General features: G+C 43.0%; 1 protein-coding gene and 2 long non-coding RNA genes across 9 annotated transcripts in view; 1 reads left to right on the top strand and 2 right to left on the bottom strand.

Annotated features, from left to right (window-relative positions):
* LOC140911429 (uncharacterized) overlaps positions 1-411 on the bottom strand; it is a 30065-nt gene extending 29654 nt beyond the window's left edge. For both annotated transcript variants that reach the window (XR_012158950.1, XR_012158949.1), the window contains exon 1: positions 276-411. This is a non-coding gene — a long non-coding RNA (uncharacterized lncRNA). The remainder of the gene's footprint in view (positions 1-275) is intronic.
* A 13516-nt stretch (positions 412-13927) lies between these two features.
* LOC140911426 (uncharacterized) lies at positions 13928-22956 on the bottom strand. Its single transcript, XR_012158941.1, has 3 exons — positions 20663-22956; positions 19190-19307; positions 13928-15039 (listed from the first exon to the last, which is right to left on the bottom strand). It is a non-coding gene; the product is annotated as an uncharacterized lncRNA (long non-coding RNA).
* A 267-nt stretch (positions 22957-23223) lies between these two features.
* Positions 23224-26384, top strand: part of TMEM161B (transmembrane protein 161B) — a 71100-nt gene continuing 67939 nt past the window's right edge. For 2 of the 6 annotated variants that reach the window (XM_073344430.1, XM_073344432.1), the window contains exon 1: positions 23237-23726. In XM_073344430.1, coding sequence (XP_073200531.1) covers positions 23724-23726 — 3 coding nt within the window. In that variant the 5' untranslated portion in view covers positions 23237-23723. Of the gene's footprint in view, positions 24288-26384 lie in introns of all 6 variants that reach the window. The other 4 variants (XM_073344429.1, XM_073344431.1, XM_073344433.1 and 1 more) reach the window with 3 other exon arrangements.

The raw sequence follows: 26384 nt of genomic DNA, 5'->3' as shown, positions 1-26384 counted from the left end.
GCAGGCTCAATTCCCCAAAATCTATAATTTACATACATTTATGTTTAAACTTGCATTTTGAAGGTAACATTTTTTTAAAATTAGCAATGAAATATAAAATCTATCTATATATCTAGAGAAAGAAACAGGATCTGTCCTGAGGCCTTTCTAGGCCCACTGTTTCTTTAAACAGAGATCACAATACACTAGGCGAACATTGTGGATTTAAAATGCTTTTAAATATTTATCAGAAGTATTTTATCACCATATTCAAATGACACCTGGAGAGCACTCACCTTTATTGACAATCTCTGTTCTGAAAGTCCATTTGCTTCACCAAAGCCCCCCAAGCAGAACAACAAGGACTAACCGTTTTCATTCAGTTAATGTTTAGTAAAAAACCAAGCAACCTTAATCAGCATGCTGATTGCATCGTCAACTAACAAATAATTTACTACTCTGAGCATTGCATTCCATTAAAAGCTCATTAAATTTTCTGTTCTCCAATGGGAGCTTTAGCTTTTGAACTGCAAGCTTTTGCTCCGAATTATCACTTATTCAGTTTTTGCAAAATGTTTTTTCAAAGCATAGGTGAGAATTTCAATACCTACATACACTAAATTCCTGGGGAAACATACCTCAGTTTTTTCTTTATAATATACACTCAACAATCTTGTGGGGAAGAAAACCCTACTTTGTTAGAATCTAACACATCCAGTTTAACTTTGATGAAACAGCTTCCTGTTATGAAGAAGAGTAGTGAGTGATTTAAGTGTGTGTAGGTTTTGAACACAGAAGGAAAACTGTACAAAAGGATTTTTATCTTATAAATCTGAAATGATCCTTTAAAAAACGGTTGCTCCATATTTTATTATTGCAAGCAAATAGCAGAAAAAGAGCCTTTGTATTGCAAAATACAAAATTTAGTGCCTTCCCAAATATAAGGGGGAATCTAACAGTTCAAATGTTTATTGGGGTTGGGGGGGGTGGAGGAGAGCTTAATATTCTTTCTCAGCCTTGCATACTAAACTGTATATAATCGTTATATTTAATAATAAACGCAATAAAATGTCAGCCCCTAAATTAACATGCATTTTTGGATTGCTAATTGTGTTCATTGCAAATTTGGGTCATTTTGCATGAGTGACTCTAATGTAGGGCTGAGATTGCCATATAGCGTAGTGGATTCCTGATTCCCTGTGCTAATCCTGAACTCAGTGATTGTGTCAGGTGCAGTTCTGTATGCTCCAGCAGCTGGCTCATCCTCATCAATGCAAATAAGGCAACTCCTACAATCAAAGCCTCGTGAGTCTAAAGCCTGATTGCTGAGGGCAGGCTAAAGCACTACACAGGCTCACTTTCGAATCATACTGAACTGACAAGACAACTGTAATGTCCCTCCCGTTCAAAATCAGCCTTTATCAAACAAAACAAAAAAGAGATCCATCAATTTATGTGTGTACAAAATGCGGCTAGATTTTCTATGGATGTTAGCTGAAGGTGGGTAAAAATCCCCTGAACTATAATGAAGTCCACTTTGTTACAGGCATTAGCAATAATTAATGTAATATTTGAATGCCTAGCAAGAGAACAGGCAGCAAAAGGTTATAAACAGAATAGTTGCTTCCCACTTTTCCCAGGGAATTTTCTTAGGGACTAGTTCAAAGTGTGGGTCCATATCCATAGATATCTGTAGGTGTAAATAAACAGGCAGAGTGAAAGTGCAATAAACGACTGCACTTTAAGGGGCGGTTTCTCTTTGCTCTAGACTCTGAATACACAACTTTAAAAGTTATGGGATTACTCTGCTCCATAACAGGCAAAATGCCAGTCAGACCCAAAGGGAAGAAAAAAAATAAAAACCCAAACGCACACAATAGCCACTCAGTCCCCAAATAGCGAACGCTGGTACGCGTTCTTGTGCGAAAATGTAAGGGCAGATTCTGCCACTTTGACTCCCCCAGTAGAGCTTTACTCTGCAAATAACCACACTGATGGCATCGGAACAATTGGGCAAATATGGGGTGAGGGAGAGGGCTCGGGTCCTTAATCTCTAATTTCAATTTCCAAAAAGATCAGCGGATTGGGTTTTAAAATTAAACACCCCTGGTCCCTCTCTCCTTTTCTCTCTTTGCCTTAACCTCATAAATGAGTTATCGCACCACTTCGAAGAGCTGTGTGTGAGGCTACCTAATGGTGCACTGATTTGTATATTACACACTGGAGGAGTCTACGTTGTCCCCATTGGCCTGGCTTTTATTTGTAAATGTACAGCGTTTGAACAGTACAGTCCACGTTGGAATGGCAGGCTGGGGGCATGTATTTGACCGCTCTTTAAACATCGAGCCGATATCGGGACGTTTGAAAAGAAAGATCCGGCTGTTTTGCTCCTTTTATTATTTAGTCCAATAGTGCAAAACAACACAAAACACAACAACAACTTTGAGAATTGGCCTTAAGCATGTCCCGACAAAGCCCCAAAGACAAACAACTCGTTGGCTAAGGCATTAAGGGGTCAGGAGACATGTAAAAACCTAAAGGCCACGCTGCTCTATCAGAATCAACACACATAAATACCAAACAGGCTAATGCAAGGGAAGTATTAGCCTCCCCAGTAAGATCCTATAAATCATCATAGCCAGGGCAAAGCTCCAGCCTGCAACCCCAGCGCTGTTGACTCCACGTTGAAAGTCAGCTGTAGATAACATCTGATGCTGAAAACTGGCCTTAAGTTGGGTAAAATGCATCCCACCCCCCTGCGCGTATAGAAATAAACATGTACATTAGAACGAATGTGTCTCCATCTCAAGTCATAGCAGGGGCTCTAAGGCAGTCCTTGCCGGTGGAACAGCCGTACACTGGGGAAGAAGGGTTACAACAAACGTTTCCCAGGCGCGCAAAGGGAAAGAGGTCCTCTTTCCCTCTCCTCTAGGCTGAGAGGGTGAAGAATGCTGTTTCTCTTCAGCTAGAGCGGACATCTCCTGCGCGAGTGGCTGGCTGTACACAACTCCTGCACCTGCTGGAGAAGTTCAGAGGAACCGATTCTTTGATCGGACACCTGAAATTACAGGGACTTTGACTAATAGCATCGGAAGACCAAAAAAACCAACCAACCAACCAAACAAAAAACACACGCGTGAAAATAAATCAGATCCACCTGTGATCCGAACTTTTCTAGCTGCTCCAAGTAACTGACTTTCCCTTGCTCTGTCTCTCCCTCCCTAATAGGATTAACAGACATTTTCCTACAAGCAAATCAGAATTTGTCAAATCATCTGTGACAGTCGATTTGCTCATCTCCACATTCTTCTGGTACTGACACAGCACCATCCTCACACTGTTTAATCTTGGCTGATGCGGGGCATGTGCGAGGCAAACATTTGTCTTGTTAAAGCACTGTCACTCTCCTTAATTCTTTATATTTCTTTAAAACACCTCTTGGCAGACTGAGATCACTAGAGACCTAAGGTCTCCTGGATCTTGATGATGCAATGCCTATACTGTATTACTGCCATGAAAGGCTTCTTAATGTTCCTTGTAATCTGCTTTCTACTATGTCACAGGTCCAATAATCCTTTTGGTACGTCATATCCAAAGTAAATCCTCCTCCTACTCCCCCTGCCTCACGTGCTCTGTAATCGCCTCTCCCCTACATAGGTAACAGGATTTTTTTGAGTAGTAAATTCAATAGCCGTTCCCTCCAGGTTCAATAACTCATCCCTGCCCCCCTCCCTGAGGCACAGCCATTACCGTTAGTAAGAAAAATTCCTCCACCAAACCCTCCTCTAGCCTTCATGTGATGTTTCAATAAGCTTTCTTCTCCTGCCTCAGCACCTACAAGGAAAACTGTTCTTCCCCAGTGGTTTCATGAGTCTGCCATTCTTACTGTACAGCTGCCGACGATCTTCCAAGCACTGATAGTTAATCTAAGATTAAACACCCAAGAAGTAAATGGCTCTCAGAATTCCACTGCCATTGCATTATTCCATTGAAGCTCTCATGCTCCTTTTTTCTTGGGAAAACAGTTTATGATGTCAGCAGCAGAGGCTCTTAGCTGGATCAGAGTTTCATCAAACATTAGTGTTATTCTCTGGACTGGAATGGTAAACATTTCACAAAGAAACATTTTCTCTCTATAGAGATGTCAGGCTAAATCCTGCAGTTCTTACCCAGGCTCAGCCTTAAAGCCCAGATTCTCCAGTCCAGCCAAACTGTGCTCAGAACAGAAAGCCACTGTGGCTGCTCTTGGATTCCAGGGACCGTATTAATTTAGCATTCCAAGATCCAAGAACAGATGAACAATAATCCAGCACACAATGGTAAATAAACAGAAGGAACAAAGTGTGCTAATAAATAAATATAAAATGACAACATAATGGTGAAATGGTGCAAACTCAGTGACATATTTAACATTTTTATTAAAGCTAATGTTTATATATATATGTTGGTGAAAGAGTGTATGTACATCTGGGTATAGTGCTTAGATTATCCACAAATAGAAAGTTAGTTTTTAAAAGTCATATGATACATAGAGTACATAATCAGCAATAACCCAAATTTAGGTGAATAGATTTAACAATACAGTTTAGATATTAGAATCCAAATACTCGGATACATCATTCATGAACAGTTGTACAGAGATTTGGCTGTGGAAAGCAAAATATATCAATGAGTGGAGATTCTCTCTCAGTAATTGAGAATTAGGTTGGTTGTCCATTTAGAAAATATGCATCGGATGCATTCGATGAAGTGAGCTGTAGCTCACGAAAGCTTATGCTCAAATAAGTTTGTTAGTCTCTAAGGTGCCACAAGTCCTCCTCTTCTTTTTGTGAATACAGACTAACACGGCTGCTACTCTGAAACCTATAAATATGAGGTAATTTTAAGTGTGAACCATCAATTTTATTCTAACATTTGTAATTGTTGCTTTCATTTGTATATCTAACTTCATTTTAGAGCTCCAAAAATGACCTGATAAGTTTCAGCATTTCCCCAGACCTTTCCCTTGTTCTATAACAAGATATATTTTGTCTTGTACTTAACCCAATTGTAAGGCAAAAGACACCTTGGCTGACGTTAATGTAAAAATGGGAAGGTGATCATCCCATTTTTAAAACACCAACTCTTACCAATACTACACTAGTAAATTCAGAAGAATCTTTCTTGCTACCCAATAGGTAATATCCAAAACAAAGCCATCTAATCACTTTAGTTTCCCATTGTTATCTGATTTTCTGCTCATCCACCGTATAGGCAGATGGCTAATCAGCAAACATATACATTTAAAAGAATATGGTGGGGGAGATGGTTGTAAAATATTTACTCAAGTAAGCACTCAGCTATAGTAATGACTGTTTTAAAATATTCATATTATATAAATGTGAGTTGAAGTTGACAGTAAATATGGATCAGACATATCAAAAGGCAACATGTCATTTTACTCCCATGTTAAGTCTGACATTCAGAAGAAGGCCATTGTTTGCTCTGTTTAGATTCATTTTCTTATAGAAAATTAATTTTTAAAAAGTATACTGCAATGATGATTGAACATGACAGAGGAAGAGAGAAAGAGAGAGTTTTAAGAGCTCCGTGCCCATAAGAGATTGTGACTGAATTCCCAGGACTACTGTTTGATTTGTTACAATAATTAGTGCTTAGTTATTAGGTCTCTTCTTGCTTTTTTCAGGCCATTAGAATGAAAGATAAATGGAGGGATGAGGTCTAGTGCTATAATGATCTTACAGCATAATGGAAGCATCAGGAAAGTGCTGTTGCTGAAAAACTTACATGAGTTTTTTAAGTGATGCACTATTAATAAGTGTTATATAAGCATTCATGCAGATGTAAAGATCAAAAATACTCAGGAGAGGTGGACAAAAAGAAGAAAACAGAATTTTAAAATGCTGTGTGATAACTGTCTCAGCTGTGTGTGTCCAGTTGTTTTCAAACAAAACATCTCCTCACTCCTGTAAGTTTGTTATACTGAGCCTGAGGTATGTAAATCAGATACCATTTACCAGGGCACCCAATATGATTTACAACGTTTATAAAAGTGGCAACATTGTATAAAAATGGCATCACTGTAACCACAGGTCTGCTCCCTGGATGAAATTCCACTTCAGTAGAGAGGGCCTGTACATCCTTTAAGACCACAACAGGAGCTGCATGCAGGAAAATGGGCAGTGGACACAAACCACTGGGTATGTGATGTGAAGGTGCTGGTGGCTACTATTCCCATCCAGAGGCTGGAATAGCCACCTGGGAGTTCTGCACATTAACCCCACTCCCTGGTTGTCAGCTGGGGAATGGATTTAATTTCCCCAGTTCTTCAGCCTACAGCCCAATTCCTTAGACTTTATGTGGGTAGATTGTACTACAGCCTATGTGTTCACAATTATATCTGCTTTCATTAGTGATTAAAATAAGTTTTTATTACTTTTTGTTCCTGTTCACTAGTTGTATTTAACTAGTACCAGGATTTTCAAGGCTATTTTGAACTCATATTCCACAATTGGCAGCTAACTTGGGTACATAGGTTTGCACAAGGGACTTGGTTTTCTTTTTTTCTGTATCCATACTTGAAATATTTATTAAACATTTACAAAAGGGTGGATCCAGTTACATTTAGACATACATACACCTGGGAGAACAGAAAAGTAGGAAGAAAAAATCCCTTTCAGCTTTTTGACAGCAGAAGGCTCAGGATTCTGCAGTCTGAGACTTAGCTGCTCTCTTTCTCTTCTCACCAGGTCAGCAATTGGCATGACTGGTCATATTGTTTGGGTTGCAGCTGTGAAACCAGTCTTTTCTCCTTTCCCTCACCAGTTTTCCTATACTAGGATCAGGTTGGGTTCATTTCTTACAGCCAGAATACAGCCCTCTAGTCATTTGGAATAGTCAATCAAACTTGAAGTCCCGAAAAAGTAAAAATGATAGGACATAAATGGTAAAAAGAAAAGAAAGAGGGATGCACAGCAGAATCCCCTGATTTAGTTGGGGATTGGTCCTGCTTTGAGCATGGGGTTGGACTAGATGACCTCCTGAGGTCTCTTCCAACCCTGATATTCTATGATCCTGTGAATAGGGTTGGACTTTTACAGGAGACAGGAACAGGTGCTATTACTGAGGTACCATGGGACAAACTGGTTGGCTAATCCTAGTCTTTCTTTCTTTAGCCTGGTGAGTCACAGTCCGGAAAAGTCTTTTTCACCCCAGTGCTGAAAGGCATCCTTTTTCACTGAAAGTCTGTTCTGCTCAAATCCCAAAGTTCAAACAACAGTGCCGTGTTTAACAAAAAATATCCAACCAAAGTAAATTTATGATTACTATAAATGCAGATAATGTCTTTGTGAGAATTCTAAAGAACCTTCCAAACGAATTGTATAACAGTTACCCATTTGATCAGGATCCTAGAAAATTTCCAAATAAGCCAGTTTCTAGGTCTAAACATACATAATCACACATTTATTTAACTCCATCTTACCCTTCTTTAATAAAAAAATTATGTATTGTAGTGTATAGTATCCCTTTAATAACCTGTGAGTCATCTAGTGGTCCTCCCTGTGTTCTGTGTTTCAGAAGCCTCCAGAATCCTGCCAGAGCAGCACTGTATATATGTAGTTAGACCTTACATGTTATATATAGTTGTTAAACACGGTAATTTGGGCACCCTGTACCCCTGTGGTTTCTTCATATAAAGTAAGTTGTGTAAAAAGCAGAGGACACAATGTCCCATGTTTATAGATTAAAATAAACTTTTGTTGAAATCTTAAAATATGTTGGGGTTTTAACACAGCAGCATGACTGAGCCAACATAATTGTGGGAGAATAAACTGGATTCTATTCCTTCTCATATAGCAACAGAATTGTTTACTAAATTGCTATGAGTTACACTTGTGCAAACCCACTGAAGATAATGAGACTGAATAGATGTCAATCAGGACATAATTGGAAGAGAGGGGGTGGCACAGATATAGTTGAGGGCATAACATGAGCAGCAAATCCTTTATTATTGGTGAAGGAAAGAACCCAGCTTGATTCTTAGAGCCCGGGTATGCAGGGTTAGGAAGTAGAGAAAAACAATATAATATATTATATTATTATTATTTTATTATTATTTATTTACTAATTATTTATGGTAACAGGTAGGAGCCCCATTAATGGTCTAGGACCCCATTGTACTTGGTGCTGTACAAACACAGACCAAAAAGATGCTCCCTGCACAATTAATATGGAAATCAGTAAGAGACAACAAATATGGGTCCCCACAATGCCATTTTTACAGTCACTTTCCTAACAACTGCACCTTTAAGAAAGTGAGTTTTTAACTATCATTCTGGGGAAACGTATGACGTTTACAAAAAAAAAAAACAACAAAAAACCCCACAACGATCTACATTTATTTCAAACAACTCAGAATAATAGGTCTGATTTATTTATAAAATTAATATTATAGTTAAAAAAGGGGAGGGAAAAAACCACGTATTTAGGCCAAGAGTTTCAGAAGTGACTAGTGATTTGGGGTTCTGGCTCTAACACTGGCTTCCCGTATGACTTTGAACAAGTCACTTAATAACTCTGTGCCTCAGTTGTCCAATCTGTACAATGGATAAAATAATATTTTTATACCTTGGCTTAACCATGGCTTTAAGTCACAACCATAGCTAGGTGGAGGAACTCCTGCCTTAAACAGTGGCCCTTCGTGTAGGTTGCTGTGTCACCCTTTGAACAGGTATAATATGTTTTCTGTCTTCTCCATAGAGCCAGCTCAGCTTGCTGGTACAGGGTACGAGGCAAAGGTTTGATCCTTTTGGAGAGGCTGGTGTCTGTAGTGGTGCTAGCTTGGCACATCTCTTTTACTCAGGGACCAAAACAGGTGCCTAATGTCATGCTGCTAAATCCATATTTAGGCACCTAAATAAGTGGCCAGATTTTCAAAAGTGCTGAGCACCCTGCTGCATTAATTTGATGTCTAAATATGGACATAGGAGCCTAACTTTAGGCGCCCATTTTTGAAATTTTTGGCCAGGCATTCAAGGACTGCAACTTGCTCAGTCCGTGCACAGGAGGAGGAGGGGGAAAGTTCCTTGTACTTTCTTACCCAGTTGCAAATCTGTGTAAGACCAGACATGGACTTGCCCTTACCATTTGCAAAGCATATTAAGACTATTGGATGGAAGGTGCTATGTAATTTCTAACGATTTATGATTATTCTTACAAGATTAAGTAGAACAGTGTTAATTTATCAGTGTACTATTTAATAGGTTTAAAATATATTTGATAAAAATGTTTAAGAAAAAAATGCTATTTACAATATATACTAATCATTTGTATGCTCTGTATATTAAAACCTAATGCTCAAATGAATTTAGAAGAACTGTTTGTATGGTGGAAAATATACTATCAGGAATATTTTTAAAAATCTGTCAAGTATATTTCCTTAAATTTTACATTAGAGTTCCTTTAAATCTCAATGAGACAAGAGGGTGTGATTGAAAGCATTCGAAATGTAAGGGTCCTGTTATCCCGCATTGTGTATTCCTAGTTAACGCCAAAACAATGACTGTTTTTGCATCGTTTACCAGAAGCCAGATTATCAGATTAATTGATCTCTTCTTTGCATACCAGAAAAACTAATGCTAACTCTGCCTCTATGACACTTCTCATTATATTAGGATGGTATAGTTCTTCATATTTTTACCTTAGGGCTACTCTGGCATCACAATAAGGCACACCAAGGCATCGTTAAAAGCACTCAACAGATGCCTTGTTATGCTCGACTTTTTAATTTGAACCTTGACTACATTTATTTTAGACACTTTTGACCCATATTCATCTCTAAAGTAACTCTGTTGAAGTCAGTGGATTAACATCAGGGGCAAAATTTGGTCCTTTGTGTCAACATTCCGATTTCTTCATAATCAATTTGCATCAAGATGTTTTCAAGGTTTTCACTACTTTAAATAGGGTGAATAGTTACTCATATAAATAGCAGGTGTGCGCACATGCACATATAGAGAGATTGATTAATAAGTACAAAGAACAAAACTCCTCAATAGCTTTTATTGTATGATCACAGAATATCATTTACAGCTAATGCCACTGAAGCAATGACAGACTTTACTGCTGGGTATAAACAATACATAATGAGCATCTGAGGGACACTGAATAATTCCCATTAGTGAGGGAAGACCTTCATAATTCACATGTTGGTTTACCACTTCAGTTTATTAACTCTTACTCATTAGATAGCAACTGTATCCTCCGCTGCAACAATTGTTAACTTTTTTAGATTCCAAAGCAAAAGGGGATTTTTCTGAGGGGAGGATTTCACATATGATTGTGATGCTTCCTGGGGATACCCAGGGTTGTAAAGCACCTGATTACTACCAGCCCTTAGCGTGAGGAAGCCTTGGTTGTGCCTGCAAGGACAACCTCACTGACTCCACCAGCCACAAGCAACACAAGCACTCCCCTTTCAGCCTACTTATGCTCCACTGCACCTCTTCAGGTAGGCAATAGGCACACTCCAGCCCCGAAACTGTCCAAGCATCCCCCTGGAGTGCCCACTCCTGTTCCACTGGACACACACTGAATTCACATATCTGCTGTTCCCAAAGGAACAGTACAACACAGCTTACCAGTTTTACCTCAAGACCATTGCTCTGCTCAACTCACAGTGCTTACATTTGTTTATAGTGAAATCAGCATTAAGTTTATTTATCAAAGAACAGAGATTCATGTAATAGCACGTAAGTAGAAATATTGGAAACAATTGGTGACATATACAATAAAATCATAACAAACCTTCCAGAGCCTTGGGTTGAGAAGCAAGGCACGCTCCTTGTCTCATGAAGATTAGCTCACCTAAAGTCTTTCTCCCAGCACTTAACAACCAGGCCAGTTCTAATCCTCTGTTCCTAAGACAAGCATACTCATGGCTTGTCCACTAGATGAAGCTTACAGTGCAACTTTTTGCATTCTCCTGATATACCAGACTAAGGGCATGGCTACACTTGCGAGTTAGAGCGTATTAAAGCAGCCCAGTGCGCTCTAACTCATGACCCGTCCACACTGGCAAGGCACATAGAGCGCTCTGACTCTGCGGCTAGAACGCTCCTGGTACTCCACCTCAGCGAGTGGAATAATGTTTGATGCGCCCCCGCTGGAGTGCTGCGGCACCAGTGTGGATGTCCTGGTCTGTTAGCGCACTCTGATCGGCCTCCAGAAGTGTCCCACAAGTCCTGTTCTAGCCACTCTGGTCATCACTTTGAATTCTACTGCCCTGCCCTCAGGTGACCAACTGTCAGACCTGCCCTTTAAATTCTCTGGGAATTTTGAAAATCCCCTTCCTGTTTGCTCAGTCAGGCGTGGAGTGCTCTCAGCAAATCTTTCCAGGTGACCATGCCTCCACACGCCAAGCGATCCCCAGTATGGAGCAATGGTGAGGTGCTGGACCTCATCTGTGTTTGGGGGGAGGAAGCTGTCCAGTCCCAGCTGCGCTCCAGCTGTAGGAATTATGATACCTTGGGGCAGATATGAAGGGACATGATGGAAAGGGGCCATGACCGGGATGCTCTGCAGAGCAGGGTTAAAGTGAAGGAGCTGCAGAATGCCTACAGCAAAGCCCGTGAGGCAAACAGCCACTCCGGTGCTGCCCCTGCAACTTGCCATTTCTACAAAGAGCTGGATGCGACTCTTGGGGGTGACCCCACCTCCACTCCAAGTACCACCATGGACACTTCAGAGCCCAGTTCAACAAGGTAGGAGGAGGAGGAGGAGGAGCAAAGCAGGAGCGAGGGTGCTGAGGCAGAGGAAGACACCCCAGAATCCCTAGATGCATGCACCCAGGAGCTGTTCTCAAGCCAGGAGGAAGGTAAGCCAGTTGCAGTGGCTGGTGCTTGGGGAAGGACAAACACCAGAGGAGGTTCCCAGTAAGCAGCTTTTATTTTGGGAAGGAAGTTATTCGGTGTGGGCTCTTGGGGCGAGGAGGGTTAGGGCTGCATGCATGTCTAGATGCGGAATAGGTCATTGATGTGCTTTCTCACATCGCACTAATCAGCCTTAGTGATCTCTTCAAAGGTCTCATCCAGAACTTGGGAAATGAGCTTGCACAGGTTTCTCAGGAGAGCCACTGTGGTCCTTGCCCCAGTAAAGCTAACTTGTCTGTGCCATGGTGCCGTGAGGGGTGGGGGGACCATTGCTGCACACAGGCAAGCTGCATATGGGCCAGGGCAGAAGCTGCATTGCAGTAGAAGACCTCCCTTGCTTCCCAGGTCACCCTCAGCAGCGAGATATCTTCCAGGATGAACTCCTGTGGAAAATGTGGGGACAGTGTTCAGTATAGGGGCTCCCTGAGGCTGTTGGCTATCCGCAAGGCACAGAAACCCAGAAGACAGTACAGCTGTGAAACAATCAGTCATGCTTGACCCTGTGCTTAGTCACCATTTGGGGGATCCCGTGGGTTATGTGCACTCGCTTTGGGATGGGCAAATTATGCTATTGTGTAGACTGTGTCTCCTACCTCTTGCCTGACTAGAATCTGTTTACCACCTTCTGGTGACCAGCCTATACTTCTATACCTTAAGAACACAGTTTTCAGTATAGATACATAATTTTTTTCATAATATCCTTACATACATTTTGCAATGATGATGATGACCAGCAGGCTATGGGTTCTCAGTAGAGATTTCACATGCTAGCCTTTGGCTAACTATTATGTAGACATCAAACCCCTATGCACCCCTTATTCCATCTGCCAACTGGCACCAAAGGGTCCCTGGGTCACAGTGATTTACATGCACAGTGATTAACATGCATGAGTAATGGGGTGTGGTAAAGCTATTGAATTGGGCTTGGGGGCAGCCTAGGCAAAAGAAAAATAAGTGACTGCTTGGGATTCCACATGTTTGGGTGTCACCTGCATTTCTGTGCTCTTGTTCATGAGCCAGCCCTATCTCTTCCTCAGATGGGAGAGAGAGAGGCATAGGAAATTCACCACCGGATCTTGATCTCCCCCTCCGACAGAGATACTAGAGTGGGTGGAAACTTTTCTCCTGACCCTAGGCTTCCCCTCTGGCACTGTTGGACTTGAACAAGAGGAAAGTCACTGCCTGATCCCCACCCACTCACAGTTATTCATCCTGGGAGCACCACAAATCCCCATTCTGGTGTGGAATGCAGAAGCATGTGCATGGATTACAAATAGGGGAAAGAGATTTCCTATTTACTAGTATTATAATAGGTTTTAATGTAATTTCTTTCCTGTAGAGTTTACTTAAGGATATTCATAAACGTGAAGGGACAGAATATTCTTGGGCAGTAAAGCTTTGTTGTTGCTGCTGTTTTTGTTGTATAGAGAGAATCAGTAGAAGGTAAGTAATAATATGTCCAAGTGCTTGGAATACATATTTTTGGATGCCTCAGGAATGCAAACACTGACTAGGCCTATGGCACTTTTGCAGAGCTTTTGAAGAATGCTGCTGTCAGTTTGTTAACTTGCTCCCAAGCCTCAGAACGCACTGTAGTTTCTTTGTTCATTACACTAGTTCCCTGTGAAGCAGTGGATTGATTTTAAAATTCTGTTTCTGACCTATAAGACCTTCAATGGTCCAGCTCCTGCAAACCTACATAAGCTCTTTTCCCCACTTGCACTGCAGATATGAGTTCATTGTTCACCATATGCTATTAGCTCTAACACTGAAAGAGCAAAGAACTTTACATTTTGTGCTATATGTATCTGGAACACTTTGCCAATTTGTAGTCTTCTCACTCATGATAAGATCTTCACATAGGAATAGCACACTGGAAAACTGCAGCCTATGCTCGCCTGTGGCTAATATAATTAAATTCTGATTGTTCCTTCAACACCAGCTTTAAAGCACTTTAATGTATCTTAAAACAAAGTAAGTGAAAACTGAAGAAAATATCAAAACCGTGCAGTTTTATTTAAAAAGATGCATAAAACAAGATTTATTGTTAAAATTCATTTTAGTTTTTAGTGGTTAAGCCAAATCATAACACACCACAGGCCTTTCAGTTCTACCTACACTGCTCAGCAAGAATGCACTTTCTGCTGAACAACTTGATTCTTAGAGCACAAAGGAAATACGTTTTCACCATCAGAGGTAAATTTCAAGTTAGCTTCTTTGTACAAAATAACAGTAGCCATTTGAAAAGGGACATACAATGGGTACAGTTAGGACTGTTACCTGCCCTGTTTTAAGTAGCAAACTTGGAGTCCACAGTTTGATCATGTGTCCATTGTCCTCTCATGTGGAAAGAATATGTTTTATATACTTAGTGTGTAATATTTTTGTGTGTCATACGTGTAGGAACTAATATATGAGAGAGGCTATTTTCATAGATGATTCATTATATTAATGTATAATTCCAATGTGGATTTAACAAAATTACTAGGTTGTTTTTCTCTGGAAGTAGACAGAATAGAAAATTATTATTTTACAATAGCATCCAAGAGGGCCAGTCAGGAATCTGGATACCATTCTGCTAGGTATTACACAAACATGCAGGAAAAAGAATCCAGCGGGTTTGTAATCGTACAATCCTGGCTTTATGACATGATGAAACAGATGGATGAAAGAGGCAAACTGGTGGGAGAACAGTGAGGGGAGTACAAGGTAACCAAAAAACAAGTGTACTTTTGCATATAGTCTCAGTTAGGTAAACAAAACAAAAAGTCTTACCTTCCTAAGTAAAAATAAATTATTTATGTTCTTTAACACAACATAATGAAGCAGTGTTTTAAAATAAGTAAACTCTCCAAGCCCAAGTACATGTGATTTTTCATGTAAGTATGTTGGAAAAATGTCTGGTTTACACAGTGGATTCAAAATGGTTCACTGAAAGAGAAGAAATTCAAAACTTCTGACCCCGAAACTCACCCCACCTACCAAAAAAATGAACAACCAACCAACACCTTTTAATAATTTAACAGAATAAATCTTAATAGTTTTTAAACCATTTTGTTTCATGTTTTCTTGAATGTCCAATCACCTTTTAAGCAATATTCTTATGTTCTCCAGCTGTTAGGTTGGAAACCTGCCAACAAAATGAAGAGATATCACATATGGGAATGGAACTTGTTCTAGTCATTCTCCTAAAGCAGAAGAATGGAAATATGGATTTCAGGCTTTTATCTTGATTCTGCTATTAATTTACGCCCTGATCCTGTAAAGGCTATATATGCAAATATTTCCATTAATTTGTGTGCTAAATCTAATACATAGACAACATACATATTTTGATGCTGTCAGATAAGTATCCCTTATTAATGATGTATGACCCCATACATGCGATGCCTACACTAAGAAGGAAAAGAGCAAAATTGAGAGGAAACTCCCCAGTTTGACTAGAGTATCAAAAGTGAAATATTTCCACTGGTGATAACTAATCTTGCTGTAAACAATATATATTTTCACATAAATATGATCATGATACAGATTTACTTTTAAATATGTACAAAGAAAAATAGGAGAAACTTGTTTTTCATTGTTTTATATGTAAACATAAAATTAAATGAACTTTCACAGAAAAATAAACTATATATATGCACAGAAATTTTCATAAATGTTAATAATTTTTTCAGTGTTTGGTTTGTGCAGCCATTCCATTATGGATAGTGGGAAAGGGTTACCCACTGGTTCAGGTACTACTGTAGGATTTGGGAAACCTGGGTTCCAGACCCTGCTTCATAGAATCATAGAATATCAGGCTTGGAAGGGACCTCAGGAGGTCATCTAGTCCAACCCCCTGCTCAAAGCAGGACCAATCCCCAACTAAATCATCCCAGCCAGGGCTTTGTCAAGCCTGACCTTAAAAACCTCAAAGGAAGGAGATTCCACCACCTCCCTAGATAACGCATTCCAGTTCTTCACCACCCTCCTAGTGAAAAAGTTTTTCCTAATATCCAACCTAAACCTCCCCCACTGCAACTTCAGACCATTACTCCTTGTCCTGTCATCTGGTACCACTGAGAACAGTCTAGATCTATCCTCTTTGGAACCCCCTTTCAGGTAGTTGAAAGCAGCTATCAAATCCCCCCTCATTCGTCTCTTCTGCAGACTAAACAATCACAGTTCCCTCAGCCTCTCCTCATAAGTCATGTGTTCCAGGCCCCTAATCATTTTGTTGCCCTCCACTGGACACTTTCCAATTTGTCCACATCCTTCCTGTAGTGAGGGGCCCAAAACTGGACACAGGACTCCAGATGAGGCCTCACCAATGTCGAATAAAGGGGAAAGATCACATCCCTTGATCTGCTGACAATGCCCCCACTTATACAGCCCAAAATCCTGTTAGCCTTCTTGGCAACAAGGGCACACTGTTAAATCATATCCAGTTTCTCGTCCACTGTAACCTCTAGGTCCTTTTCTGCAGAACTGCTGCCTAGCCATTCAGTCCTTAGCCTGTAGCAGTGCATGGGATTCTTCCGTCCTAAGTGCAGGACTCTGCACTTGTCCTTATTGAACCTCATCAGATTTCTTTTGGCCCAATCCTCTAATTGGTCTAGGTCCCTCTGTATCCTATCCTTACCCTCCAACGTATCCTATCCCTACCCTACTCCTCCCAGTTTAGTGTCATCTGCAAACTTGCTGAGGGTGCAGTCCACGCCATCCTCCAGATCATTAATGAAGATATTGAACAAAACCGGCCTCAGGACTGACCCTTGGGTCACTCCACTTGATACCGGCTGCCAACTAGACATGGAGCCATTGATCACTACCCGTTGAGCCCGACGATCTAAACAGCTTTCTATACACCTTATAGTCCATTCATCCAGCCCATACTTCTTTAACTGGCAAGAATGCTGTGGGAGACCGTGTCAAAAGCTTTGCTAAAGTCAAGGAATAACATGTCCACTGCTTTCCCCTCATTCACAGAGCCAATTATCTTGTCATAGAAGACAATTAGATTAGTCAGGCATGACTTGCCCTTGGTGAATCTATGCTGACTGTTCTTGATCACTTTCCTCTCCTCTAAGTGCTTCAGAATTGATTCCTTGAGGATCTGCTCCATGATTTTTCCAAGGATTGAGGTGAGGCTGATTGGCCTGTAGTTCCCTGGATCCTCCTCCTTCCCTTTTTTAAAGATGGGCACTACATTAGCCTTTTTCCAGTCGTCTGGGACCTCCCCCGATTGCCAGGAGTTTTCAAAGATAATGGCCAATGGCTCTGCAATCACATCTGCCAACTCCTTTAGCACTCTCGGATGCAGTGCATCCGGCCCCATGGACTTGTGCTCATCCAGCTTTTCTAAATAGTTCCAAACCACTTCTTTTTCCATAGAGGGCTGCTCACCTCCTCTCCATGCTGTGCTGCCCAGCGCAGTAGTCTGGGAGCTGACCTTGTTCGTGAAGACAGAGGCAAAAAACAGCATTGAGTACAATAGCTTTTTCCACATCCTCTGTCACTAGGTTGCCTCCCTCATTAGTAAGGGGCCCACACTTTCCTTGACTTTCTTCTTATTGCTAACATATCCGAAGAAACCCTTCTTGTTACTCTTAGCATCTCTTGCTGGCTGCAACTCCAGGTGTGATTTGGCCTTCCTGATTTCACTCCTGTATGCCTGAGCAATATTTTTATACTCCTCCCTGGTCATTTGTCCAATGTTCCACTTCACTAGACTTCTTGTTTAACTTTCGGTAAGTTAGAGACTCTCTGTGCCTCAGGTAGGTAAGAATAGTGCCTTACCTTAGATGGGTGTTGTGATGACAAATACATTAAAGACTGTGAGATGCACGGATTCTATGGTAATAGGGGCTAAATCGGTACCATGGATAGATTGGAATTGATGTATGTGAAGTGATACTCTATAGCAAAAGCTTGGGAGTTAGAGATGGGAAACTGTGGTCTACTGCCAGTAATTATTTCTTCTATAATGCCCAAACAAGAAAATATATCTTTTAAAAATTTCTATGACCTGATAATGGCAGCAAGACTTAGGATTTCTACAAATTTGGAAAAATGACTAACTACTAGAGAGGTATGTTCCTTTTCTTCACACAAATCTAGTACTATCTTTTCACAGGCATAATGAACATAGCTGTGGGCATGATGAGAGGGTCTTTAAGTTGTCCTTCTGTGTATTCTGCAAGACTTGCATGATCTCACATGGTGTGATAGGTCTTATCCTAGCCTAGACTACTACATCAACATCCAGGATCACACCCAGCATTTTGAAAGACTTGGGATCTCTGATTCTTTCCAATATGTCATCCTGCAATTTCCCCCCAACGTTTTATCATACCAAGGAACTACATTATTTTTAGGTGGTGGCATTTTAAGTATAGCCTTGACTTCTGCTGGATCTGCCTCACATCCTTTGTCAATCATGTGCTCTAAGCAGCATAGGACGGTTTGTCATAGAATGCATATTTCTCTATCACTACTCCAATGACTTCAATTGCCTTATATTAACCTTATATTGTGGTTGTCTTCTTTGGATTTCTCAAACTGTCATCCATACAAATTTCCATTAGAAAATTTCTGGGAGATTTTGATGCTATTTGGGAGGCAACATAAGCAGGATCTTCCAAATAAGGTTATAAAAGGTGTCAGGTAGAAAGTGGAGTGGAATGTGCCAAAATCTGCCAACTGCTTCTAGAAAGAATATTGTAATATTGCTGAGATTTTGTCTTCCATAGCAGCTAACTGCTGCAACAATATTTTTCTTACTAGAAGCAGTTTCCTTCCTTTCTGTACCATTGATACTCTATCTACACAGCAAACATGTTAGACTACCCAGTTACAAAATGGATATGTGCTAACCATGTGTAACCATGCCTTAGTGGGTCACAACTGAGAATGCCATATTCAGGATGAACTGCTGAGAAATAGGGCAAACACAACCGAAAACTGGTGGTTATTCTTTTATAAGGTATACCAAACCAGCCACAAAATTAAACTCCTGTTTCACCACACTGGCTAACAAGAAAATATAAAGGCAGTTTCCTCAGGCATTCCAGTTCCTGTATCACCACCAAAACCACTGGATTCAGAGATGAGTGGTTCTTTACAACCAGTCTCATCAAATAAAAAGTTCTTCTGATCCCAAAGGACCAGCCACACACCCAGGTCAATATATAACTTTGATCTTACCCAAAAATCACGCTGATGCCAAGCTTTTAGTATCTAAAATCTAAAGGTTATTTATAAAGAGTTAAAATTGTTTAAAGGAATTAATTACATACGGTAATGGCAAAGTTCTTGGTTCAGGCTTGTAATAATGATGGAATAAAGTGCTGGCTTAAGTCAAGTCTCTGGAATACATCCACAGCTTGGATGGGTCATTCAGTCCTTTGTTCAGAGCTTCAGTTTGTAGCAAAAAGAAAGGGAGTACTTGTGACACCTTAGAGACTAACAAATTTATTTGAGCATAAGCTTTCGTGAGCTACAGCTCACTTCATCGGATGCATTCAGTGGAAAATACAGTAGGGAGATTTATATACATAGAGAACATGAAACTATGGGTGTTACCATACACACTGTAATGAGAGTGATCAGGTAAGGTGAGCTATTACCGGCGGGGGGGAAGGACCTTTTGTAGTCATAATCAAGGTGGGCCATTTTCAGGAGTTGACAAGAACATCTGAGGAACAGTGGTGGGCGGGGGGGGAGGGACGGAATAAACACGGGGAAATATTTTTACTTTGTGTAATGACACATCCACTCCCAGTCTTTATTCAAGCCTAATATATTGTATCCAGTTTGGAAATTAATTCCAATTCAGCAGTCTCTTGTTTTGAAGTTTTTTTGTTGAAGAATTGCAACTTTTAGGTCTGTAACTGAGTGACCAAAGAGACTGAAGTGTTCTCCGACTGGTTTTTGAATGTTATAATTCTTGACGACTGATTTGTGTCCCTTTATTCTTTTACGTAGAGACTGTCCAGTTTGATGTACATGTACAGAGAGGCATTGCTGGCACATGATGGCATATATCACATTGGTAGACGCGCAGGTGAACAAGCCTCTGATAGTGTGGCTGATGTGATTAGGCCCTATGATGGTGTCCAGTAATGACTGATACCAGCTGTTTCAGAAAAAAGTGCAAGATAAGTGACTGTAAAGGATGTTATTTCCTAATCCTAGGCAATTAGGCCTTGTCAACCCTAGCATGAGTCTGAAAATTTCCCACTGAGACAACTCTACAGGTTCTAGAAAAAACACTAGTATAGACAGAACACAGGTGCTTTTACCAGTGTAATTTAATACTCCATGGTACAATCTTCCTGAGCTCACTTGCAAAGTTCCTACTCAGGCCATATTTAAGTCCCTCTTAAAGATGACTTCTACATGGTGCTTACATTGCATATAGTTGACTTGTGTGTCTGTGTGTTGTTGCCTGTTATTCTACATCCTTTAATCACCATTAACTGGAATAAAAATATTTTAGAAGGAATATAAAGCTTCATGTTTTAGAGTATAAACCAACCTCCAAGATATTTTTCATTCTGTTTAATGTAACTATGGATGGTCTCATTATCAATGCCTAATCATTTCTTAAATCGTCATAAGCTCTTACCAGCAGGATCTTGTGGCAGAGAGTTCTTAAATTAATTATGCATTTTGTTAAAAAATATTTTAGCAGTTTAAAATATGTTGCTTTTCAATTTAATTGTTTTTATATTATGAATGAGAGTCACATCTTTTCAGTTAGTACATACCTTTTGTATTTTGGTAACTTGAGGTCTTTTTCCTTCTTCCCTTTTTGATTAATGCCTTGAGATAAATTATTTTAAAATGTTACAACCTCTAAAACTGTCAGTGGTTTTACCATTTTAAGTCTGTTGCAATACATAATTTAAGTAACTTTTAACAAATTTGTTATCCAAAAGTTACGAACTTAAAATTTAAATATGCCAGAACTATCTTGGCTTAGCCCCTGATTTTACATCTGAATGAAGTTCCAATGAAATCTTTTTTCATAATGTTGAGTTGGGTTTTTTGGTTGCTGTGTGTTTAAAAAAAAAAATTCAGAATGTCTGTTTGAGTCTCCATGATGATTGCTAGAATGTCACTAAATTTTCTGATATATGTGAGAATTTGAGTTTTTGAAATATCTTGCTGTTGTTCCCCACTTTTGGGAGTCTCTGCAGGCAATTTACGTTAATCTTTATACAGACAGATGTACATAAACAGAAAATGTTTTCTTTAAAGACACCATTCATGCAGAATTCACATTCTGGATTCTCAGCTTCAAGAGTGGGAATCCTGTGTCATGGTATCAAAGAAGCAGAGTTACTAGCAATTATTTCCCCTTTATTATTTCAATTACAGTTTGTCAATGTGGGTGTGCTCTCCTGGGAAGGGTTTCTTGGGGCCAGGTGTTGGTGTGAAGGCATGTTCTGTTGGGACAGCATGGAAGCAAAGGGAGCACACATTGATTTGGTGGGCTAAGCTGAATGAACAAGAACAAAGTGAACCCGTGCTGTCTTCTAGGACTAGTTTAAGATAGGAGTGAGGTTGGTGCATGTAGGCTGCCTTCAGGGCAGATAGCAGAGTGCATGTATTCTCTTGTGTGTGTACGGGTGGGATGAGGAAACTCCAGGATACCAATACAATGGGCACATGTTCTCTTTCTCAGGTATTTGTGGGAAGCTTTCAGCCTGGGGGGTGGTGGTGCAGCTATTTCCAGACCAGAGGGTGGTGGCCATGAACACTCTGTATTGGGAATATGGGGAAAGGACTACTTTCAGGCCAAGGAGGAGTGAGCTGCCTTGTATGTGTGTCAGGGTGACATTTCCAGGCCAGGTGATGGTGGACACATTTTTTTCTTGTGTGTGTGGGAATGGGTCTAGACATCTCATGCACTCTTGTTTCTGTGTAGTAGGGTTGTTTCCAGACTGGAAGGTGGTTGGTGAGTTCATTCTCTCATGTGCACTATACAATTGCTTCCAGACTGGATGGCAGATAGTGCATGTTCTCTTGTGTGTGAGATAGGCCTGCTTCCAGGCTGGATGAGTGTGAGAAGCTATAGTTCTCACAGTTCCATTGGGGAAAAGTATTATATACTAACTCCAATTTCCAACCAGCACAAAATATTCTGCTCCCAAAACGCTCTCTTCCAGTAAACAGATATAAAAACTCCTGGTTCTGAAGCATCACCTGCAATGACGAACAAGGGGATTGTCCTAGTACAGGGTGGCCGAGACCACACCCTATGGGTAATGCACATCCCTACAGCAGTGTGCGCTTGCGGTGAGTAGACGGACTTCAAGGCGAGGGGCACGGATTCTTGGGGGCAAAAACGTACAGAGGTGGCTATGTGCCGGGGAGACGAAGAACGTGACTGTAGCAGGTGTGAGGGCGATCATGCTGAGGGACAGAATTACTAGGTGCTGGGTGATTGCCTGCGGTGGGGGCATGACGCTGGATCACCTCACGTTAGCACAGATCGGAGCAGATCGCTACGGAGGTGCGAGCGAAATGCAGAGGGACTAAGCCCGCGCGCCCTTCTGTATGGCCTGAGGGGCGGGCAGCAGGTCCCTCTGGGGCTGGCGTGGGGAGCAGACGGGTTGGTTGGGAGGGCGGCGTGACGTACGCACAGCGTGGCGCCACAGGAGCCGGTGCACGTGCAGGGCGGTTGTACTGGGCTCCCCGGCTCCCAACGAACAACATGCAGCTGCCTCCTCCCCCCGCCCCGAGCAGGGCTCACCGGCCGCCCCTGCGCCACAAGCAGAGAACTGCAGCCGCGGGAGCCGCCGCCCCGGCGAAAGGCAGGGAAGAGCCGCTGGGTCCACCAGCTTCGGGTCCCTGCCGCGCCGAGCCCCGCCCCACAGGGGACCACACAAGCGGCTTTTGTCACCCGAAAACACCCGCGCCACTTCCGGGTTCAGCAGCTTTCACAAGATGTCTGCCGTTCTTAGCGCGCATGCTTAAGAGAAGGCCGGTGGGCTTCACGGCGGCGCAGGCGCACAAGCGGCACCTCCCATCCCCCCCACCGTGCCCTCCCCTGTTCTCCGAGTCGCGGCTTGTGGCAGTGACCTCAATGCCTCAGGCTCGGCTGCCCTAGCCTCGCCCCTGACCCTCCCGCCGGAGAACGATCCGAACAGGCGGCCCAGCTCCAGCCCCGACACCTCTTCTCCCGATCCGGCCTCCCACAGCCGGCCGGCTCCGCTTAGCCACCTGCGCTCACTGCCCCAGACCCTCCTCTGCAGCCCGCCCGCCCTCACGCGGGCACGGGTGGGAGGGTAGCGGGGTAGAAGGTGTTGGGAGCTCGGGTGGGCGCCCTAAATCGTTCCGTCCCTTGCGGCGTGGGGTCTCTGGTGCTGACCTCCCGTGTCACGTGAATGGGGTCCCGCCGCCCTGAGCTGTCTGCGGCGTAGGCTGGCCCGGCCGCGCCTGACGGAAAGAAGCAGGCAGAGCTGCTGCTGTTGTCCGGGGCAGGCGGCTGTCCGCCCTGCCTGCGTGTTGTCCGCCGCCCGGGCGAGGCGAGAGTGTCTGTAGAGCTGGCGCGGGGTGGAGTGCGGGCTCCAGTTTGTGCAGGCAATTGGCTTAGCCGCTCTAAGGGTCCTTGGGCAGTGGGGTCCTGGCGTGACCTTTGTGAGGTGTGAGCCGGGCAGAAGCTGGTGCGGGACTGGTGCCTGCCGGGGTGCCTGGCTTGCTGTGTGCCGAGACCCCCCCACCTAACCGTCGGCAGCTGCCTGTGCGGGGCACACGCGGATTTATGTGCTCGGAGCGGGGAGAGGCTGGGCGGCTGGAGTGGTAGCGGGAGGCGGCAGCAACATGGTGAGCGACGGGGAGGGCCCTGGGGGCCCCGCTGGGCGCCCCGGGAACACGGGGGCTGCGTTCAGGTAGCGCAATGGGCTAGCGGCGCCTGGCCCCGGGGTTCGGCTGGTGACTCCTGTGGGGGCCTTAGTGTCTCGCGCGGGGTCCCAGCTGCGTGTGGGCTCGTGGCGTGCGCGGGGAAGGAGGCTTGTGTCCGCTGCGGGTGCCGCAGCCTGCCGGTGGGAAGGGTTGGGGTGAGAGGCTCCTCGGTCTGTGTTTCCTGCTGGGTTTGGCGGGGTCCCCCTCAGCCTAGTTCCCGAGCGTGGGGCAGAAATGGTCGGGTAGGTGGCTGCGTATTCCGTCTCCGAGCCAAGGGAGAAGTGATTTTCTTCACTACCGCGGCGCATTTCTCCTGGGGTTTGAGGGTGTTATCCCGGACATGATCTCGCCAGCTGTGCCTGCAACTCTTCGGCGTGGGGGGAGCATCAGGTTAACTCTTGGTGGCCAGGATTGACCCCAACATGCTAATGAATTGCTGGGAGCTGGTGTATGTTCTCGCTGGCGTTTCTTCATCCACCCACTGTAAGTAACTAATGGGGCACCCAAGGTTATTGAACTTAAATGTAATGCATTTGGTTTTGTTTCTTAGACTTAAAAGTAATAGCAGGCGTGGCCAAGGAAAAAAAATGGATAGGCATGGGGGCTTGAAAACAAACTAAATTGATTCAGAATTGATCTAGTTTTGGTAGTGCACTCCCAGAAGTATACTTAAACTGAGCTAAGCTTTTTTTAACTGTAAACAAGGAATGTGCTAGGTGTTTGCACCTGTGTAACTAGTGACATTTAAGATCAATTGAGTTACACATATGCAACTTTTCTTGTAAAGACCAGGACTGAAAAGGAATGCAGTAAATATTTTTATATTTGTTTAGAGAGAGGAATCTAAAGCATCTTTTATACAGAAACTGATTTTTTTATTTGTAAAGATTCAAGGAAAAAACAATGGTATGTAAGCATGACTCAAACAGTTCAGCTTACAGAGCCCAGGCACAAGGATTTCTATTAAATGGTTTTGAGCTGTAAAGCAGCAGTTCTCAACCAGGGGTCCAAGGCCTCCTAGGGTGCTGGGAGCAGATTTCAGGGGGTCTGCCAAGCAGGGCTGGCATTAGACTTATCGGGGCCTAGGGCAAAAAGCCAAAGCCATACTGCCCTGAGCCCTGCTATCCAGGGCTGAAGCCAAAGCTTAGCTTTGTGGGGCTCCATGCAGTTGCCTTGCTTGCTATCTCCTAATGCAGACTCTAGCATTTATATGCAGAAAAAGTTGTTATGGAACAAGAGGGCTGTGGAGTTTTTATAGCATATTGGGGGGGGGGGGGGAGGGTGGCTTAGAAAGAAAAAGATTGAGAACCCCTGCAGTAGAGTATTCTGGTAAATGACGTGCAGAAGAACATCTTTACTTTATTTTTATTATTTCATTGTTCTGTGGGTCACAAGAAATAGCTTATAAAAACCTGTGGGCTTGTTAACATACTAAAAATGAGACTTCTGAAATAATTCTGGAATACTTGTTTTGAGAATTCAGATCTTTGAATCACGATTGGTAGCAGACATCTTGATATTGCCAAGAGAGGAGTAACAACTTATAATAGATTTTTATGCATATTCAACATTCTAGTTTTAGCAGCTCAAACATCTGAGATAGTTTGAAAAATTTTCATAGTCCAAAAAGAGAGCTGCAGCTAAGAGAGCCAAATGGATCATGAGTTAGTAACTGGTTGACTATCATTGTTGGAGCGTATTGCAGTTTAGTTTGTATAATTTAGGCTCTCAAATCATCACTGTGGTATTCCAAGGTAAATTTAATCCTCTTCCCTTCCAAAACACCCCTAAAACCGTAGTGTTTTCGTTGTATAGAGACCCTTAAGGTATGTTTACGCTAGACTTTTGTGCTTTGAGTGACTTGATCACTTTGTTCACATATGGGGGATATGTCCATGCAAGCCTTCACAAACATTAAGTACCCTGAGTTAATTGTCAGTGAAAAGTCTGGTGAAGACAGGCTCTTAATGTAAGGCTATGGCTATGCCTTTCTTGCTGAAAGTGTGTGTTTACAGTGAGATAATGAATGTTAGCTATCTCGTTATAAAATCCTGGTAGAGCAGGGGTGGGCAAACTGCTGGCTGGATCGGGCACCTCAGGGCTTTGGATCCTGCCCATGGGATTGCCCCCCGTGGTGCTGCAGGCCCCGCGCCACTCTCAGAATTGGCTGGCACCCGGGCTGTGGGGGAGCAGAGGACTCTGTGCGTTGCCCTTGCCTCCCGGCACCACCCCCTGCAGCTTCTAGTGTCTGGAAACAGGGAACCGTGGCCAATGGGAGCTTTGGGGGAGATACCTGGAGGCGTGGCAAGGGCAGCGCGCGGAGCCCTGTGCCCGCCCTCCCTCCCTCAGGGGCTGCGCAGGGCTGTGGTTCCGACCGCTTCCCAGAGCGGTGCGGCTTGGGGCCAGGGCAGGTATGCAGAGAGCCTGCCCTGGCCCCGGTGTGTGCCGCTGCCACCCCAGAGCCGCTTTAGGTAAGTGGTGCTGAGCCGGAGACCGAACCGCTCCTGCACTCCATACCCCAACTCCCTGCCTGCACCTCGCACCCCTCCTGCACCCCAAATCCCTGCCCTGAGCCCCCTC

This window comes from Lepidochelys kempii, chromosome 5 (assembly GCF_965140265.1).
Source record: "Lepidochelys kempii isolate rLepKem1 chromosome 5, rLepKem1.hap2, whole genome shotgun sequence".
Taxonomy (NCBI): Eukaryota; Metazoa; Chordata; order Testudines; family Cheloniidae; genus Lepidochelys; species Lepidochelys kempii.
Note: the sequence above shows the minus strand (reverse complement) of the source record. Positions and strands in the feature narration are given on the sequence as shown.